Genomic DNA, 15,544 nt, shown 5'->3' with positions numbered 1-15,544 from the left:
ATAGATGCTCTCCGCTCTTATTGATCAGGCCTTTCATCAAAACAGCTTGTTCTTTAGGGATGCATTTTCCCATATTAGAACATGTCAATCTAAGACACATATAATGTCTTTAAGAAATCCAAAAATTAATATACAGAAAATAAAATGTATACCTGGCCCAAAAAAAAGGTGTGTGTATGTGTGTGTGTGTGTGTGTGTGTGTGAGACACCCCAAAATATCTAGCCCTTGGTAACATGAAACAGTATTTGAATTTGGGAGAACTTTTGGACTGTAGCTGAAAGGAACTCTTAACAAATGCTTTGAATTATCACCGCTTTTGTTAGTTTTTTAAAATAAAAGTAACGTCAAAAACACTACGGAAACTTAACTCGAATGCAAAATTTAATCTTGTCAATATTAATGGAATTCATTTGTTTATAGTATAAAGAGTAGGCTTTGTAGCTGACAATACATGGAGATTATCTTTCTTAAAGTAATAAGAATAAATAGTAGATATCTTTTAACTAAATTAGTATATATAAAAAAAAGTTTGAACTTTAATCCCAACCAAATGCTTAAATGATGAAAGTCTCTAGTCACACCCTAATTTTAATTGGTATATTATGGAATTCAGTATTATTTTTATAAAAATATAGACCTGCCTAGATAACAATTTTGGAACAAAATACGGATGTTATTTCCCATCAAATCACATGATCTAGAAGAAGACAAAGGCTACACAGCCACGCAATAAGACAAGTTTTACGGGGAGGCCGACTGGTATTAGCTTCTTGTTCATTTATTGGCCATTAAAGATGAAACTAACAGATTCTACCAGGAAAGTCAAAACAAGATCAAGCTACTAACACACAGCTGCGGAAACTAGAGGGACCCAGATAGCCTCCAGAAGAAATGGCCCGAAACGTTTACGAATCATGTAACAGATAATTTTCCAGGCTCCTAATGTAGAATAAGGTGGGCTCTGCTGATTTCACATCTTCGTTCTCAGCTTCATAACTTATCTTCACGTTGACCTCAGTCTGATCAGGTCCTTTTGCAGCTAGCAGAAAGCTTGTCTTGTAGAACGAGAAACCACGATTCAGATGGCCACCTTCAATCACTTCCAACCCTATCTCATATGAACTCCAATCAAGCTCTGAAATTCTCTCTTTCTGGTAACTTCCTGTTGATGCATCTGTAAAACACCTCAGCTAGTTAAAGATCAGAATTAATGAACCAATTAACTTGATTCAGAGCAGTTGATGGCTCACCGGAACAAAAGTTGAAGTTGAGGACTGTGCCGAGGCCTCCGTCTCCTTCAAGCACTTGCACGTCTTTCACGTGCTGTGGAAGTACCTTTGGAACGATGACGATGAAGTCCTTGGCCAGAGCTTGCCAAAAGATTTCAAGCCCCACGCTCACTACTGTTTGGGTGTTGAACTCCTTCACCATCGTGGTGTTTATCGTTCGACTTTTTGAGATTTGTTTCGTATACATCAAGGAAAGGAAATAGAAGCTAATGGTATATAGCCCCAGCGATCTTTCTGATGTAGGCTCTGGGACTTCGGAAGGTCCCCTTTTTGTCGGTTTCCCGGAGTCCTCCGTGTGAAGAGCTCTTCATTTTTACTCTTAATTTTAAGTTATAATATAATTATATTAAATATTTTTTAACTAAGTAAGAAAATATTAAAAAAATATTTTAATAATTACAATGTATTCAATATTTTAGATTAAAAATTATTTTTTAAAAGTATCTTACAAACGTGATAAAAGGGAGTAACTTTTAAATATAATCAAATTTTAATTCTCTCACATATGGGTAATTCTAATAATTATTTTTAAAATTAAAATACTTAGATTAAAATATTCTTATAATTGATGTTTACTTTTTCTCTAATTCAATATATTATTCATTTATAGGAGTCAATTTAAAAAATACAAGGAATTCTTAAATTATATACTTTTGCTTATACAAAATAATATAAAGTTTCTCTCATAATAAAAATAGAGAGAGTATGTAGATTGACCCTTTTTTATTTTATCTATCAATATCAAGACCTTTTTTCAAAAAATTAGAAGAATAGGTATTAATGACATGAAATTATAAGAGGGGTGGAATCATTATTATCAAACTCTTAACTTAACTCTGTAAGTTTATTATTTTTATATTTTTAACTTATAAGATCATATTAACTAGCCCATAAATTTATTTAAACTTGCAAGTTGATTCTTTAAATTTATTATTTTTATATTTATAACTTATAAAATTATATCAATTTGCTCATAAACTCATTGAGCAAGATAGATATATACTATGTAGAACTAGATTCATGAAGCGGTGGGATTTGGTTTAATAAAAAATAAAACAACAAAATAAAAAATTAATGTTAATAAAAAAATATTAAAAATAAGTTATTATATTTTAAATTTTCTATATTGTGTATGATAATTTATAAATGTAAATATATTTAATTTTAATAATCTATATTTAAAATATATTATGATTATATTTTATATTTTAATTATTTAATCATGTATTTTAAAAAATTATTTATTAATAGAGATAAATTTTTATAAGTTTATGGTCTGAATCTATATTTTAAATGTACATCGCTATCATGAAGTTATTTAAATTTGCGATTGGAATCCATAGCCTCTTGTTTACAAGGAAAGTTTACCGCCATGCCATGTCAGAATGCTGCAATATTATTCGGGGGTTGAAATTACTAGTGTCCATGCTAATTTGACTATTTATTGCGAGGAGGGCAGCTGATTCTTTTATTGGCCATTAAACGATTGACAGAGAGAGACGCAAAATATAGCAGCCAGCGCCCAGAGCCGACAACAGACAATATAGAGGCATTGGGTTCAATGAATCAATGGTAAAGGATAATGTTTGAAAACGTAAAGACCACAGGGAAAGCTGACAATTTTAAAAGATATTCCCTCCATTTATACTTCCTCCAATTTACTTTATTAATCATCTTTTAAAATGTGAAGGTTTACTTTATAAATTCTTAAATTAATAATAATATTTTATTTTAAATATAATATTTAAGTTATTCTTAAAAGATAAAAGAAAGGAAAATAAAAAATAATATTATATAATTTATTTACTTTTTAATGATTATATTTGTAATTTTATTAAATTTTATTTTTTATACTATTATTATATTGATATTGATAAGATTAACAAAAATAATTTATAAATAAGATCAGAGGGAGTATATATAAAAAATTATATCATGTAATTTTAAAAAATTAATTAATTATAATAATTATGTCTGAAAATAAAATAAGTAAATCAAAATATCCTATATTAATCAACATAAATGTATATTAATAGTTTTTTTGTTAATTTAAATTAGGAAGAGTAATTTAAAAAATATATAATTAATATTTATTAAAATAAATAATTTTGTTTATAAAAAAATATAAGTCAAAATAATAATTTTTTTAATAATAAAAAATGGAGAGAGTACATCAAAAGGATTGGTTTGTTTCAATTAATTTTGTCTATTGAGATGTAATTTGTAAAGCTAACTTTTTTACTAGGAAAACTCGTATTTCTGAGCGTGCATCTTGCATTTTTATCGTTCCCTACGTCCTTTTTTTTTCCAGATTCAGAAGGAGGCGGATAGTGATTGATATGTCTTTCCTCCTTACAGATTGTATTCCACCGTCTCAAATTATAAAATAACATTAAATAAATTTTTTGTTTTAAAATATAAAATAATTTTTAAAAAATTAAGTTTTTATTAATAATATTATTTTAATATTATCATTTAAATTGAAAAAGAATTAAATGATATTGTACCATAATTCTTATGAATTACAATATAAGTCATAATTAACTAATTTATGGTTTATGAATAATATTAGTTGAAACATTAAATTTATAAAAATAGCCATATATTTTATTTATACCCTTATTAAATACCCTACATAAGAGCCTTAATATTAATAATTAAAATTTTAATACATATTTAAAAAAAAGAGTAATAAGTGAAGCAGGGGTATACTTAAAAAATAAATATAAAAATTATTAAATGTCCTATATTTTAAATCAAGCAAGAATTTTATAAAACACCTTATAATGTGCTCGTGAAGCAGTGATTAATTGTGTTGGGATATTTTTAAAAATTTATAATTTCATCTTAAAAAGGTAAGTTGGTCAAGGTTTTTTACTGTGTTTTATTGATATACATAATCCTGTCTCACATTATATTATAATTTGAGATGAAGAAAGTATTGGTTTTTGTAGTTTTGGGTAATGGGTTAAAGTACATTCTTTTCCTATATTTTCCTTTGAGAGTGTTGAGCACTTTGTACTAATAAACGAGACTTTTTTTTTTTTGGTAAACCATTTTTCATATGAACAAAAATATTCTTCATGAATGATTCATTAACTTTATTATTTTTTATTGAAATGGCATATCTTTTGACACTAATTTATTCCTAAATTATTTTTTTAGGAGTGTTGGGCACATGAAATTTTGTAAAAATAAAATTTACTAAATATTTTTAAAATATTTAATATTTATTAAGAAAATAATCTTTTAAAAAATTAATATTGATTAATTTTATTTTAAGAAAATCTCATAGGGTCACTCTTAGAAAAAGAATTCAAAAGCAAATTAATAGTGAAGAACATGACACGTCAACAAAAAAAATGATAGAATTAACGGATCATTAATAAAAAAAATTTGTGCTCTTCTAAAAAATAATTTTAAAAAAATACCTTATTTATTAATATAGAATGCTCAATACTCTTCAAAAAAATATAAAAAATACAATTTAATCTATTTATTAAAAAATATATATAGACCAACGATAACAAACCCACGCTGAATATGTTCAATTGATGTAATAAAGTTCTACCCATATTCAATTGTGAATATCATTAAAATCAATTAAATATCATTTATTTTTTTAAAAAATACACTTCCTCTAACTCATAATATGAAACAAAGGCTGACTTTTCCTTCTTCATTCTCATTAATATTTATTAACTCATTTTACTTAATCTTTAAACTATTTTTATAATATAAATACAAATATTTAATTTTTATACTTCTAATTATTTGTCTATATTTTTATATTTTAAATTTAGTTTTAATAAGTCTCCTAAGAATACATTATAGTTTGTTATTTTTTTATGCAATTGATATTTATTAATGAACATTGAATATGTTCGCCCTCTTAGCTTTCAATTTCATTTATCTTATAATACTTTTTTACTGTCAATAGATAATAATTCTTTTTAAATATTATACACTACTTAAATGGTATTTCATTAAAAAAGTGTAAACATTCATAAAATCTCATTTTATAACATATTTTTAAGATATTACTTATAATATAATATTTAATATATAAAATTTTTAATATAATAATTTAATTATAAACAATCTAACTTCAATTTAACTCTAATTTAATTATTGAACCGTGAGCCTTTAACTCAATCAATTCAATGACCGTTTTAATTTTTAAAACCTTGACGCGGACGCATAAGTGAATTTCTCTCTTCGCTTTTCCCTAGAACATTCTCCATCTCCTTCTCTGCGGCGCTAATTTTTCTTTCAATCAGAAGAAAAGTAACTAGATCTGGGATCTCGCAAGCCACGCGCAAGGAGCATGGAAGCTTCAAAGCGAGCAAAGCTTCCAAGATTCCAGATACTGACCTCTGGTTCCAGATATATTTCGACGAAGCAGAAACTCCTAAATCTTTCTTAACGCTGCCATATTCAACTCCCATCAAGTTTCCAAAATCTTGATCTCTAGCATACGTCGACGGTGGATGATTCACATTTTTTTATTGTCGGTTCTATCTGTCAATCTCCAAACTAATTTTGAAATTAACAAATGAATCGATGCTTCCCCGTTAGAGACAAACTCTGATACTATATTAAACAGAAACAGAGAAGCAAGTAGAAGAGATATTGGAGTATATTAAGAGAGAAACAGTACCCACAAAGCACACATACACAAAACAAAGCTTTGAGAAATGGGCAATAATAATATTCAAGCACTATTGAACAGATATTTTTCTAGCTTCCTGAAGAAGTGAAAGTAGGTGGACTCTGCTGTCTTAATTTGGTCGCTGATTTCTTCATTTTCAGATTCATAATAAATCTTCACATCGACCACAGTTTGATCCTCTGCTTTTGCAGATAGCTGAAAGCGCGTCTTGAAGTAGGAGAAACCTCGATTCAGATATCCACCTTCAACCACCTCGATTCCAATCTCACGTGAAACAGCGTCAAGCTCTGAAATTTTCTCCTTCTGATAACCTACTGTGGATCCACCTGTGAAATCTCGGTGCAAGAAAATTAGAACTAAATAAAGATCGGAATTAAACTCATCCATGACACGCATTTGCCAATTATAATTACTTACTAGAGCAAAGAGTGAAAAGAAGGATTGTGCCGACGCCTCCATCTCCTTCAATCATCTGTACCTCTTTGACAAGCTGAGGGTTTACCTTTGGAGCTATAGCGGCCAAATCCTTGGACAGAGCTTGCCATAGGATTTCTAGCCCAACGCTCACTTCCGTTTGAGTGTTGAATTCTTTCACCATCGTCTTTCTTCTTTTTACGGGTTATAGCCACAGAGACTTTGCTTTCCTCCATATATATATATATATAGAAAGAGAGAGAGAGAGAGCCCAATTTATATATTTTTTGTTAGTTTGGTGATTCGAAATTATTTTTTCATTATTATTTTTTGAGAAAATATTTATAAAATTAATGGCAATGATTTTTCCCTAAATTATTTGAGGTATGCTTTGGATTTTAGTTACAAAGTTTGAAGCCTTAGAGGAAACACTTTTAAATAAATCTGAATGTACAGCTAATTTAGGTTCAAAATCTATTTTAAAAATTTTCTAAAGAAGAAAATTTAATTATTACTTCAGATATGAGTGATTTGAAATCACCGGTATGAATATAAAGCATTTATTGGCAAAGAATCTGAACACATATCCGAGGTAATTAAACCTCAATGTCTCACTCAATCGGAATATAAATAATTGGGAATCTCCAAATATGCACAAATTATTGAATGCCCACGAAGCATCAATATCAATAGTAGTTATTAAAGCCCAGGTAGGGAAAAAACACGTTGGGATTTCACTTTGTATTGATGAAAGTATTTGTAAAGTACAAAAGGCTTTTTGCAGAAGAATCATACAGACCAGAGGACATTATCAGGATTCAGCAGGGCCACGGAAGCTATAGTAAACCACGTCGCATACCATTCGCCAAAAATCTTCTCCAGCTAGCTTCTGCCTTGTCGATCGATTGGTCAATCATGCTGCTTAATTTCTCTTTTTGGTTCCCTCTGTAACTGTAAGCGTTGAATTGTATTCGACTATTGGTTGATTTTTTGAATGAAATTATCCATTTCCACACAAAAAAAAAAAAAGTTATACGCATAACTGTACAAGTCAGAAAGGTAATCAGATCCACCGACTGGTAAGCAAACAAATTGCAATACATTGCCATGCAATAAAGTACGTGGCAGGAAGTCTGTGGAATATGGTTCATTCTGGTGCGGGCAGGATTCATGACTACCACAAGTCTTCCTAATCACTGCTACCTGATCATTCTTTCTTGCTGGGTATCACACAATACTAATTTAATGTAACTTCTTGCATTTGATCTGTAATATTTGTATGAAACAAAAAAGTATTAATATTCTTTTATTTGTTGAGAGAGGTGTGTATATACCCTTTTATTCATTGTACTCCCTGGAGAAATTGATACGTGAATAATTTGAGATTTAGCCCACCAGTTGTTAGAATGTCAGTGACCCAAAAAGAAGAAAACATTTTAGGAATAAAACATTAAATTAAATTTCTTATTAGGCAATTCAAAAAATGATGTAAGAGCAGTTACAGATTATTTCTGAGTGTAAAGGCTCATGTTCATCGTGACAACACTAGCTTGTTCTCTCAATCGGTCATGGTGATTTTGTTCCGTGTAGATTGTTAATTTTTTTTTTAGGGAGAATTACATTCAAAGACCTTTTAATAGAATTATTTACAAACAAGAATCAATATGAAATTATTTATTATTAAAATGGTGACAGGAACTTGTTTTTCTTGGACAGTGACTTGTTATTGATCCTTCTTTATAAATAATTTTTTTTGGAAAGTCCTTAGATGCAATTCTCCCAAAAAACCATTGTGAAGTCTAGAATAACTTAATTATTTTAAAGGAATTTGGATCCACCAAGTGATCTAAATCTACTCATCAATCAATGGATGTTTAACTTAGCACAATAACAATCGTTTAATGTAATCAAATGGCTATTATATACTTTGTTATATAATATTAAGAAAATATTAAATCTCAAATTTTGAAGGGATAAAGAATATTACTCTCTCTATCCCTATATATAAGATGTTTTTAACTGAATCATACAAATAAATAAAAGTTAGTCATTTAATTAAAAGCACAGCAATATTCTAATTTTTTTCCTAATTATTATAAATAAAAAATAAATCTCTTTTTTTAAAGTAAATTAATGAGGGTATTTATCTTTTTTTCTTTCTAATTTAATAAGGGTATAATAGTTCATTCATTAAAAAATATGTTAACATTTGCTTATATTTAAAGACAAAAAAGGTTTTAAAAAATTTTTTATATATAAAGACAGAAGGAGTATCATGATAGTGATTGTTTTGAATTTTTGAAAGAAAATATATATATCTTAATAATATTTGAGCATTGATGAAATTCAAATATTACAATTAAGACATTCATTCAATGAGTTAAGTTAGACCACTCAACCAAATTCAAATTCATTTTTCAAAGCTGTAATTCTTTTATTAAAAAATTAGAGCAGTTAATAATTTGAATACATTTATAGTACACACACATAGGCTTTAATCATGTATCTCACCGGTTTGTATTATTTTTTAAAAAATAAATATTAAAAGTAGAGGTAATATACTTGTTTTTAATTCAATTCATTAATTCGTCATCTTAATATCAACGCTATTATATTTGTCAAAAGAATGGCAATGGAACATATAAAATAGATATATATAAAACAGCCTCCCTCAAATCACATTAACATCTGTGAAATAAGAGAGCGCTTAACACATTAGTACGGTGAAAAGGGAATTTTATTGGGAGGCAGGTGACATGTTAGGTCACTTGTTGGGGCATGAAACTAACAGCAAAGCTTCATCAGAAGAAATGGCCACTGATCATCATCAGGCGGCATCGGAGAGACGTTTTTCAAGGCCGCTCAAGAAGTTCAAAGCAGAAGTCACAGCGGTCTTGGTGAGCCGCTGGGTGGATTCTTCATCAATGTCAGATTCATAAGAGATCTTCACATCCACCAGAGTCTGGCCCTCTCCTTTTGCAGATAGCTGAATGGTCGTCTTGAAGTAAGTGAAACCTCGATCCAGAAATCCACCTTCAACGTACTCAAACGCTATCACATGTGCGGTGCCGTCAAGCTCTGCAATTTTCTCCTTATAACTCGCCCCAGAGGATCCGGCTGTGCGTGGTCGTGCAAGAAAATTAAACAATACTGATTAAAATTAAATGTGAGGATTAAAAACTGAAATCAGTCAGAGAGTGGTATTTTGGAATTACGTAATATGGACCAAGGAGTGGTAAAAAGGACTGTGCCGACGCCGCCGTCTCCTTGAATCACTTGGACTTCTTTGACCTGCTCCGGCACTATCTCCGGCATTATGGCGGCCAGATCCTTGGGCTTTGACATCACTTGCCATAGCTTTTCCAGCCCAATGCTCACTTCAGTCTGTGCCTTCTCTTCTTTCGCCATCTTGTCTTTCTTTGCTTATCTTCGGGGTTTTAGAGACCTTCCTATTTATAGGATGTTTGCCCCGCGTCTTTTTAAGAATATAATAATAACTTTCATGATTTTAAATTTTTTCATTTTTGAATTAAAATAGTTGCAAATTAGTTTGTGGAGGTCAATGACCTCCTAATATTCAGATAATCTAATTATGTCTTTCATGAATCATTGTATCTCATTACCCCCATTCATGAATCCAAGGTATTAAGTGTAGTAAAGTTCTTGTCTACCAAATACATCAACATTTATTGATTTTGAAAAATGTCCACCATAATGTTAATGGATACTCAATGTAAATATGTAGTCGTGTACTACCTCTAATTTTTATTATGAGGCACATTTAATTGTCTCGTCAAAACTAAGTAGATATGATAAAGTCATTAATTTTTATTTAAAAATAAAATAAATTTCTAACTCTATCACTGTTTAAATGAAAATTTTTAAAATTTGTATTAATGATTTTGAATAGTGGTAATATTGAAAAAATAAAATTAATACTCTTTTAAGTACCTTATTTTACTAACCAAAAAATCTTTTCAAGTTAAAAAGGATTGGAGAGAGTATTACTCTCTGTGTTAATTTCAAATTAAATTACAATTTTATTTTTGTAATTTAATTAAATAGTTACAAACTAGTGCCAATGATTTTTCCTAAAATATTTCTCGGAATTACAAGGCTCTAATTCTAGAGGGAAACAAATTTCAGTAAATAATCCAAATGCCTCATCGCTTAGAAGAAATACAATTGAGTTTCATGAATGCATAAAAATTAATTTTACGCTTCTCATTTATGTTTAACATCTTCCTCTTGAAGATTTTCTCCATATTTCTCCATAAATACTAATAGCCATGATTCCATTCATTCACTTCATTCAATCTTTATATTTTCTAGTGCATTGATTATAGGATTTGGATCTGTTGAGTAACTTAAAACCACTCAATGAATGTTTTAAATGACACATTAAGTACAATCCCTCTATTTAATCAACAATTATCATAAATTTTATCATATAATATTTAAAAGAGTACCAAATTTTAAGTTTTTGAAAGATTAGACTTATAAATGATTGACTTAAATCATTCATTGAATCTAAATCCATAAATCGGGTAGCCACGTGCCAAAATTCATCTCTTGTTCATAAATCCAATGCATTAAGTGTGTAGGAAGATTTGGGGCCTATTTTTATTTCTACTTTTAAAAACAAAAAATCATAAAAATTGTTTAGATAAGTGTCTTAAGTTTAAATGTTTTCAAATTAAATATCTTATAAATGTTTTTATTTTTTTTATTTTTAAAGCACACTGCACTTAATTAATTTAAATTAATTTTAATTATGACAAATTAATATTATAAATCATCGCCATTAATGACAAGTGACAGCTATTATTGACCATTCTTTAAATTATAAAATTGTTTTAAAATTGACATAATCGAATAAATTTTATGATGTTTTGTTTTAACAAACAATTTTTAAAAATTAATATACAAATCAGTTTTTAAAAATAAAAAATAAAAACAAAATCAAATGAGTCCTTGCTTGTTAGCATGCGTGACCGAGGTGCGACAATCAAATTCAAACGCATCAAACGTCATAAGCGCGCGTAAGTCAGATATAATGATTTCAGGGCCCCCCCCCCCCCCAATAAAATAAAATAAAAAAACTCAAGATGTGATGGTTAATGAATCATATTCAATGACCTTTTTTTTTTACCTGAAATATTCAGTGACCACACTAAAACCCTATTTGATATAAAATATTGAATTTTGTGAGATTGAGAATGAGATTGGTAATGGAATTGAATCTAAAAATAAGAATTTAAATTCCTGTTTAGTATGTGGGATTAAAAAAAATAATAGGCAACAAAAACTTGCTAAAAGACTCAACTACCCTCATTTTTTTCCTTCTTGGCTTCAACTACATCTGCTCCATCTTTCTCATCTTCCTCCTCCTTAGCTTCATTCCTCACGCAGTTACAGAACATTAATTCCTCATCTTCCTTATTAAATATTGGAGTTAACTTCTCGTGGCTTAGCGTAGTTACAGAAACGTAATTCCAAGCTAGCAATTAAAAAATTGTTAAAGTAGCATACTCAAGAAATTAAAAAGGAAAGAGACATTGAAGTAAAAGAGGATTCCATTTCCTGCTCTAAAATGATTTCCTAGAAATTCTCATCTCTTCGGTAACGAAATAGATGTAAGAAATATTAAAACCTAGGGATGCAGCAAGGTTTAGACCAGATAAATCAATGCCTTGGAGAGTGAGAGCTTCATTCCTTCTTAGCTACCCATAACTGTTCTTCACTCGAGTCTCTACGTCGTCGACGGTGGCCAATGAGCAGTCCAGATCTGGGTGAATGATTTAGGCTCGCGATTCCATATCTCCAGATCTGCTAGTTTCGACGTCGCCTTTGTTCTTCATCTTCCTAGTTCTAGCATCGTCGTTGTGCCTGTGTGTGGCTGTGGAAAGCACGATGGAGGAGGCCGACGGATGGTAGTGGCGGAGATGTGAGAGGCGAGGGGTGGAGAATAGAGGGAGAGACAACAGAGACAAGAGAGATAGAGGGTATTTTTGTCAAAAAATAATCAATCCCAGGATTGATTTTTCAGTACCAAGGGGGTGGGTGGTATTAGGTAATCCCACTTAGATAGGTTTGGGTTTGGGATTAAAATCCTTATTTCCTTATACCAAACATAAAAACTTGGAATTAATCAATGCCAATGCCAATCCCACTCCCTCATTCCTTGGTACCAAACAGGGCCTAAGTTGCAATACATTAACATTATCATGCAATCAAGCACCTGGCACAAAAAGTCTAAGCTTTAATTAACTTTCTATCTCTCTCCCTCTCTCTCTCTCTCTATATATATATAGATATATATTAGAAATGTCAGTTGCCTGCATCAAATTTCAAACGGCCCTGGAATTGTGCCTGGAAGAAGTGTGCGTTTGGTTTTCAGTTTGCTAAAAGTTCATTTGGTGAAAGTTCATTTGGTAAAAGTCAGATTAATGAAAGTCAGTTGTTGTAATGAAATTTGTGTTTGAATATATTTTTTCAAAAGTCAGTTTGATACATTAAAAGTTGTTTGGTTTGTGATAGTGAGATGTGCTTTTGAATGTACAATTACCAAAAAGGACATTGATTTATAATGATTTATAATTTTTATTATACAAATGTAATATATTCAAAATATTTAAAAAATATAATAAAAATTATAAATAACATAAATTTTGATCTATAATGCTAAAAATTTGATCTCTAATTATTTGTATTTTTTAATTTGTAATTTTAAAAGATGTAATAAAGATTTTTAATTTTTATTATACATTAATACTAAAAATTAACATGATTAATCACTCAATTTATAATACTAAAAAAATTGATACTTAATTATTATTATTAAAATAATAATTATATTTTTAATGAATTAACTATTTTTTAAATAAAAAAATAAGATATTAAACTTAGGGTAGTATGGTCAAATAACATCCTACTTTTCAAATTCACTTTTCAAAAGTTTCAAATAGTTACGTTTCAGAAATTCACTTTCAGTTACTGTTTGAATGTACTTTCAGAATGTGCTTTTCTGCAAAATATTCTACCCAAACAACTTTTAACTTTCTGAAAGTGAAATTTTGCTTTCTGAATGTGAAATGGAGGAAAACCAAACGGACCTGAAATGTTTAATATTTCTAGGAATCAATTTCGGTGGGATGAGTCTGAACTCGGATCAAAATTAAATAGGACAATTCAAATTTAATATGATTTTATTTTTATATTTTTAATAAATTATTATTTTAAACTTAATAGATACATAATTTAAAATAAAAATCTTCTTTTATAACTGCCACTCTATAAAAAAAATTATACAAAAAATATAAGCTAAAAATTTTAAATCATGATCACTCAAAACCATCTCATGCTTCGTGCTGTCAGGAACAGGAAAAAGAAAAAAGAAAAAGAAATTCTGAAGTGAGGTTAAAGTGAACAGCCGTAATGTGTAGCTGCTTTTGCAATATATTGAACATACAATATATAGCTGATCCTTTTTAGTTTGGGTTGCACAATGCTAATGAAACGTAACTTCTTGTATTAACCCCTATGTTTTCTTATAAGTATGAATAAAGAATTAACAGAATTAATGTTCCTTTATCAATATATCCATATAGTTAACTGGGTTGGATTGAACTAATAAGAAGTTTAATTAATCATCACCGGTCTTTGTTATTTTAAATAAAAATAATTATCAAAAGCACGAGTTATTGTTTTTAATACTTAATTGATTAATCAATTATTTCAATATCAACACTATTATTGGTTTAAAAATGGCAAAGATAACAAAGATAATATAGATTTATTGAAAATAAATAAAATGTAAAATAATGATGAGAAATATATTGATAAGAAAATATAATTAAGTACTAATTAAGCTACTAAATATTTTAAACATCCATATTCAAATAATCCAAATAGAATAATTTCAAAAATCTAAAATAAACGCATGATCCATATCACACCTGGGCATGAAACCATCAGGGAGATCAGTCAGAAGAAGTGGCTAAACCATTGGACAGATATTTTTCAAGGTTCCTTAACAAGTTGAAAGCAGCAGACTCTGCTTTCTGGATCAGCTGCTGGGTAGTTTCTTCGTCATTGTCAGATTCATAAGAGATCTTCAGATTGACCTCAGTTCGATGCTCTCCTTTTGCGCAAAGCTGAGCGCCTATCTTGAAGTAGGAGAACCCTCGATTCAGAAACCCACCTTCCACGTACTCGAACCCTATCTCATGTCTGGTGGCGTCAAGCTCTGCAATTTTCTCCTTATAACTCGCATCCGATAATCCACCTGTGATTGTGAACAGAACAACTCAGTGCAACAATACTAGCAATTTACATGTGAGCTGAAACATATGTATTAAAAAACTTACTGATGGAGCTAGGAACGTAGAGAAGGATGGTGCCGACGCCTCCATCTCCTTCAACCACCTGCATATCTATGATCTGCTCAGGCACCAACTTTGCTGATATGGCGGCCAAATCCTTGGGCTTTGACATTACTTGCCATAGCTTTTCCAGCCCAACCCTCACTTCTATTCCTGTCTTTCTTGATTTCACCATCTCTTCTTCTTTATCTTTGGCCTTTTACATCCTTCCCTATTTATCGGACACTGGCCTCCCGACTTTTTAAGAAAATTAATCATAATGTGTTTTCATGATTTTAAATTCTTATTTCTGATTTAAAATATTTAGTTACAGTTACAGATTAGTTCCGAAGACTTATTTTCCTCAAATTGATCTCCATGAGTGCTTAAAAATTTAATTTTTAGGATTCTCAATAATGTCTAGCATCTACCTTATAGATTTTAACCATAAATACCAATACCCAGTAAGCCAGGGTTTATCATTCATTCAATCTTTGTATTCTCCAGTGCATGTACCGAACATTTTTTATGGCCAACTTTACAATATTAGATATAAGGAACATGACACAGCATGATAAGCATTGAACATTAGGACTTGTTTGGAGTGGCGTTTTGGCTCTCCCAAACAACATGGCTTTTTGGGGGAACAGAGGAAATGCCACCCCAAACATGCTATCGTTAGACAGCTTTCTTTGTTAAGAGTGTGGATGCAAGAGTATTTCACGCCAAAAGCTCACATTATCCAGCTGATTCTGCTCATGTTACTCACCAGGACATGTTTATGCATGTATCGCAGAGATTCTTG

General features: G+C 29.9%; 4 protein-coding genes across 5 annotated transcripts; all 4 read right to left on the bottom strand.

Annotated features, from left to right (window-relative positions):
• Positions 1 to 601: 601 nt before the first annotated feature.
• Positions 602 to 1,559, bottom strand: LOC129316839 (phytohormone-binding protein CSBP-like). The gene is made up of 2 exons (XM_054961210.1): positions 1,252 to 1,559; positions 602 to 1,175 (listed from the first exon to the last, which is right to left on the bottom strand). Exons 1-2 carry the CDS (start codon positions 1,475 to 1,477, stop codon positions 907 to 909), a joined length of 495 nt encoding a protein of 164 aa, XP_054817185.1. The 5' UTR covers positions 1,478 to 1,559; the 3' UTR covers positions 602 to 906.
• A 4,305-nt stretch (positions 1,560 to 5,864) lies between these two features.
• On the bottom strand, positions 5,865 to 6,599 carry LOC129314915 (phytohormone-binding protein-like). Of its 2 annotated transcripts, none has more exons than XM_054958394.1 (2): positions 6,380 to 6,599; positions 5,865 to 6,297 (listed from the first exon to the last, which is right to left on the bottom strand). In XM_054958394.1, exons 1-2 carry the CDS (start codon positions 6,558 to 6,560, stop codon positions 6,005 to 6,007), a joined length of 474 nt encoding a protein of 157 aa, XP_054814369.1. In that variant the 5' UTR covers positions 6,561 to 6,599; the 3' UTR covers positions 5,865 to 6,004. The 2 variants fall into 2 exon arrangements, with proteins under 2 accessions (XP_054814369.1, XP_054814370.1); XM_054958395.1 differs by having other exon boundaries at positions 5,865 to 6,288.
• Positions 6,600 to 9,203: 2,604 nt separating this feature from the next.
• Positions 9,204 to 9,784, bottom strand: LOC129316775 (phytohormone-binding protein CSBP-like). Its single transcript, XM_054961151.1, has 2 exons — positions 9,592 to 9,784; positions 9,204 to 9,493 (listed from the first exon to the last, which is right to left on the bottom strand). The coding sequence occupies exons 1-2, from the start codon at positions 9,782 to 9,784 to the stop codon at positions 9,204 to 9,206; spliced, it is 483 nt and encodes a 160-aa protein (XP_054817126.1).
• A 4,574-nt stretch (positions 9,785 to 14,358) lies between these two features.
• Positions 14,359 to 14,935, bottom strand: LOC129316774 (phytohormone-binding protein CSBP-like). The gene is made up of 2 exons (XM_054961150.1): positions 14,746 to 14,935; positions 14,359 to 14,663 (listed from the first exon to the last, which is right to left on the bottom strand). Exons 1-2 carry the CDS (start codon positions 14,933 to 14,935, stop codon positions 14,359 to 14,361), a joined length of 495 nt encoding a protein of 164 aa, XP_054817125.1.
• Between the last annotated feature and the right edge of the window lie 609 nt (positions 14,936 to 15,544).

This window comes from Prosopis cineraria, unplaced genomic scaffold, assembly GCF_029017545.1.
Source record: "Prosopis cineraria cultivar Desert tree isolate PC_DT_omini unplaced genomic scaffold, ASM2901754v1 PC7, whole genome shotgun sequence".
NCBI classification, from domain to species: domain Eukaryota; kingdom Viridiplantae; phylum Streptophyta; class Magnoliopsida; order Fabales; family Fabaceae; genus Prosopis; species Prosopis cineraria.
The sequence above is the reverse complement of the archived record's forward strand: the minus strand, read 5'-3'. Positions and strand labels throughout refer to the sequence as shown.